Here is a 3,727-nt window from a genome sequence, read left to right on the forward strand (position 1 = left end):
ATCATTGACGCGGCGCCAACAGGTAATATAATTATAAATAATAATAGTTCTCCTTAAGACCACAATCTTCCAGACACTTAAAAAAAAATAATAATTAAACAAAAACTAGTAATGATGCTCTCACTTGTCCTTACACAATTAAAAATAGATTCGCTCCACTACTAACTACTTAAGTCAACGACGAAACGGACGGCTCTACAGAAAATGTCAGGACTCATCATCCACAGATTAGTCTAAAAATCCCACCTATTTATGTATACAATATTTCAGATTACGAAAACGTTTATACATCACTATCCAATATGAATAAAATAAATATATTTGAAGAATTCTCCATCGCGAACACAAAATGTACTTTCAAATTTAACTTGACCTCTATCGACAATATAGAACTGGAACACAACTTTTTGAGGATTTCGGCATAGAATATCACACCTACCAATTTCCAGAAAAACAAACAACTATCCATTATCATTAGGAACGTTCCTGTAAATATATTAGAAGTTTGTATAAATAAAGAACTGGTAGAGCTGCAATTTGAAGTAGCCTCAATCACACGTCTTTAAAATAAATTTAAAATTCTAATGCTTATCGTAGCGGTGTTGCTATCCAAATCATCTACGAGTACTAAGTTTTACTCTCTAAACACTCTGACACTGCATAAGAGCAGTAGAACCAAGGCAACCTTCCAAGGGCATTCCTCAATATCATAGACGCAATTTCAATAAAAATCTGAGGGTGCTTAAACTCTTCATTTTCCGGGTATAGCATTGAATAACTACTAATTGTAATATTATAAAAAAAGTATTTGAGGGTGCTACTTTTACAATTGGGGGTGCTAATACCCTCTAAGCGCCCCCTATTTGCGCCTATGCTCAATGTACTAATATAATAATTCAATAATTAGGTAGGTAAGTAGGCTTATACACCTACAATATAATAAAATATGAATATACTTAACTACCTACCTGAATTTTATTTTCAGGTTATTCTGAACCACCTATAGCAGGGGCGGCCAAACGGTCGATAGCGGACAATTTCAAAGTCGATCATGTTAGAATTTATTTTTAGGGACACGCGCACGAATTGTTATCGAATTGTCGATAAGTTTTATCTATTTAATTTTAATCTGGTTTCGTGTGTCAAATGTTTATCGGTCACGAATGTTCATTTCACTGTGTTCTGTTGTTCTGTGTTCTGTTGGTGTCTGTTGTGTTTAAAATTTATAATTATGAGTGCACATAAAAAACAAATAACTTATCATTTTCATCAAGAATGGGAAATGGATTTTTTTTTTACAATGTTGAAAGAAAAGTGCATATGTTTGATATGTCAAATAACAATATCCACAACAAAAAAATGTAATCTAGAAAGACATTTTAGAACAACGCATTCAAAATTTGATATAGATTTCCGTCCTAAAACTGAAGTACGTAAAAAGCAATTAGAAAAATTAAAACTTGAAACTGATAAACAACAATTGATTTTTACTAAACCAGTTTTAAAATCCAAAGCAGCAACAATTGCTTCACTTCGAATTAGTCATGTTTTAGCTAAGAATAAAAAATCATTTCGAACCGGTGAAATAGTAAAACAAGCTTTTTTAGAAGGCACAGATGCTTTATTTGAAAACTTTAAAAATAAATCAGAAATTTTATCAGCTATAAACGATTTACAGTTATATCGTAAAACTGTGACTAGAAGAGTAGAATCTATAGGACAAAATTTAGTTGAAATATTAAAACAAGACATCAAGGAATATGTTTATTTTTCTCTTCAATTCGATGAATCAACAGACATAACAGATACCACTCAACTATGTATATTTATACGAAAAGTTTTTTCAAATTTTAATTCAAAAGAAGAATTATTAACTATAATTCCTATGAAAAGTACGACACGAGGTGTGGATATTTATCAAACTTTTATTAATTTTGTCAATAAATCAAATTTACCTTTGTATAAATTAGTTTGTATTACGACTGATGGGGCTCCAGCTATGATAGGTAAAAATAATGGTTTTATTGCTTTGTGTAAGAATGATAATAATTTTCCAAATGTTATAACGTTCCATTGTGTGATACATCAACAAGCATTGTGTGGAAAAATATTGAATACAAGTAGTATAATGGACATTGCTTTTAAAATAGCCAATTCTATACGTTCACGAAGCTTGCAAAGGCGACTTTTTAAATTACAATTAGAAGAAAACGATTTTCAGCATTGTGATTTATTACTGCATACGGATGTTAGATGGTTGAGCAGTGATACATTTCTAGAAAGGTTTCAATGTTTATTTCCTGAAATAATAGAGTTTTCAAAATCCAGAGGCGATAATTATGATTGTTTAACAAACAATACATGGCTTCAGAACTTAGCTTTTTTAACAGATATAACGGCTCATTTAAACACTTTAAATGTTGAACTTCAAGGAAAAGATGGGACAATAATTGAGTTATTGAGTTCTATAAATGGGTTTAAATCAAAATTGATATTACTCAAGTCACAATTAAATGAATCTAATTTGAATAATTTTCCAAACTTAAAAGATTTTTTTGAAAAGCAAAAATGTACAGTGGCAGTGGAAATATATTGCTCTGAGGTTGAAAAAGTGTACAATGAGTTTGAAAGACGATTTAAAGATATTCAAAAATTAGAGCCGATTATTACATTTATGTTTTTTCCTTTCTCCGAAACAAACAGTATTGAAAATATTTCTACACAAATAAGCAATTTGTTTAATATGGATTCTACAAAATTTGAATCTGAAATTATAAAAATTAAATCAGATATATTCCTCAAAGCTCGAGGTTCTGAAACAAATTTTTGGAATTTACTGAGTGAAGAAAAATATCCGGGTTTCAGGAATGTAGCTTTGCAGTTACATAGTTATTTTGGATCTACATATTTGTGCGAAACAGAATTTTCTCACATGAAAATGATAAAAACAGAATTTCGATCTACGCTCTCTGATGACCATTTGGAGCAGTGTCTTCGATTAGCAGTTAGCAACTATTCGCCAGATTACGACCAATCGGCCAACGACATGCAATGTCACACTTCAACAATGGCCAGATCAACAAAATAATATGTATATAATATTAATAATACAATAATAATAGTAATTAGTTAATAATACTTATTGTATGTTTATATGCACTTATTCAATAATAAAAAATTTTTCTATAAAAGTCGATCCTCAAAGGTGAAGTATATTTTTAGTAGATCGTGACCAAAAAAAGTTTGGCCGCCCCTGACCTATAGGGTACACTACTATCAGAGGTGTAGTCAAATAAAATGGCGACACTCGACAACGAATAAATGAAACAAAGACTTATTTACATCATTAGCAATCATAAAAAATGAAAATTGATATAATATAAATATTTCATATGATTTTAGTTTTGAACTATTCTATATTCATTATTATAGCTATGAACAAATCTATCTTTAAAGAAGTTACTATCAAAGTTGATTTTTTCTTAAAATTATAATTAATTCTACTGAGCCATGGATGATGCAAACTGATTAAATTTTAAAGTACCTTTTCTTAGAGAAACAGTATATGTGACGGATTGATGGCATTGTTGTCCGCATGTGTGACATCGTTTATTTAATATTTATCACTTAAAGAATATCTAATGGTTTGAGCTAAGTTAACATTTGGCAAATTCTCGTCAGTTTCAATTTGGTTACTCACCTATTTTGTTCGAACAGATGTTACTCA

The 3,727-nt window shown here is 30.1% G+C and overlaps 1 protein-coding gene across 1 annotated transcript; it reads left to right on the plus strand.

Annotated features, from left to right (window-relative positions):
* The first annotated feature begins 1,300 nt into the window (after positions 1–1,300).
* LOC113555787 (general transcription factor II-I repeat domain-containing protein 2A-like) lies at positions 1,301–3,088 on the plus strand. The gene is made up of 3 exons (XM_026960323.1): positions 1,301–1,820; positions 1,971–2,702; positions 2,790–3,088. The coding sequence occupies exons 1-3, from the start codon at positions 1,301–1,303 to the stop codon at positions 3,086–3,088; spliced, it is 1,551 nt and encodes a 516-aa protein (XP_026816124.1).
* The last annotated feature ends 639 nt before the right edge of the window (positions 3,089–3,727 follow it).

Source organism: Rhopalosiphum maidis, chromosome 3 (genome assembly GCF_003676215.2).
Source record: "Rhopalosiphum maidis isolate BTI-1 chromosome 3, ASM367621v3, whole genome shotgun sequence".
NCBI lineage: Eukaryota > Metazoa > Arthropoda > Insecta > Hemiptera > Aphididae > Rhopalosiphum > Rhopalosiphum maidis.